Source organism: Bison bison, unplaced genomic scaffold (assembly GCF_000754665.1).
Source record: "Bison bison bison isolate TAMUID 2011002044 unplaced genomic scaffold, Bison_UMD1.0 scf7180017846325, whole genome shotgun sequence".
NCBI lineage: Eukaryota > Metazoa > Chordata > Mammalia > Artiodactyla > Bovidae > Bison > Bison bison.
Window position 1 is genome coordinate 21,280 of NW_011476898.1, and position 730 is coordinate 22,009.

The 730-nt window shown below is 70.0% G+C and overlaps 1 protein-coding gene across 1 annotated transcript in view; it reads right to left on the reverse strand.

The window, feature by feature from the left end:
• The window catches only part of LOC104988093 (serine/threonine-protein phosphatase 6 regulatory subunit 2-like), a gene marked incomplete at its 3' end in the record, with an annotated part of 44,661 nt that overhangs the window by 831 nt on the left and 43,100 nt on the right, over positions 1-730 (reverse strand). Inside the window, exons 13-14 of the mRNA XM_010839278.1 lie at positions 557-678; positions 114-329 (exon numbers count right to left, since the gene is read on the reverse strand). Coding sequence (XP_010837580.1) covers positions 114-329; positions 557-678 — 338 coding nt within the window. The remainder of the gene's footprint in view (positions 1-113; positions 330-556; positions 679-730) is intronic.

Consider the following 730-nt stretch of genomic DNA (forward strand, 5'->3'; position numbering starts at 1 on the left):
CTGCACGTCGGCCCTGCCCCAGAGCTGTGGACGAGGCCGACACTCAGCCTGAGCCAGGAGACCTGGCTTCCGGCAGCCGGGCCCCCGGTCCCCCCAGCGCCCGCCTCACCAACAGAAAGGCTGGAAGTCAGCAAACTTGGCCCAGCCTTTCTCCTCTGGAGCAGAGGTGCTGGGGGAGCCGGCTGCCCACACACTGGAGCCCACGTCCCGGGCCACTGCTGGGGCAGGGCTGGCGGCCATGGGAGTCACTGGCCCATCAAACACAGCCCATGAGGAGCCTGCTGGGGGAGACAGGACGCCCATGCCCTTGTCCAGCAGGCAGACCGGCCCTGCCCTGGGGTCCAGGCGTGACCGTGGAGGCCCAGCAGCAGGGGGGCAGGCGTGCCTCCCCCAGAGTCCCTGGGACACCCACCCTAGCCAGGACGGCGTGGCCAGAGGGTGGCTCCGGGGTCCACCCAGAGACCGTCAGGGGCTGAAGGTGTCTGCTGCAGGGCAGGGTCATCAGACCCTTTGTCTCTGCGTCTCCACCAAAACCCCCTGCAGCCCCATCACCTACCTTCTGAGCCGCCCTCACATGGTGAGCCTGCCTGAACTGCGTCCACGCCCTCGCCTGCACCCTGGCCTCGGCGCTCTGGGCCGTCCTTTGGGCAGCGCTCTGAGGCGTGGGGGCCCCCGAACCTGGGGGGAGAGGAGTCAGCTGCCCTCCCGGCGGTGGGGCGGGGCTGAGGAG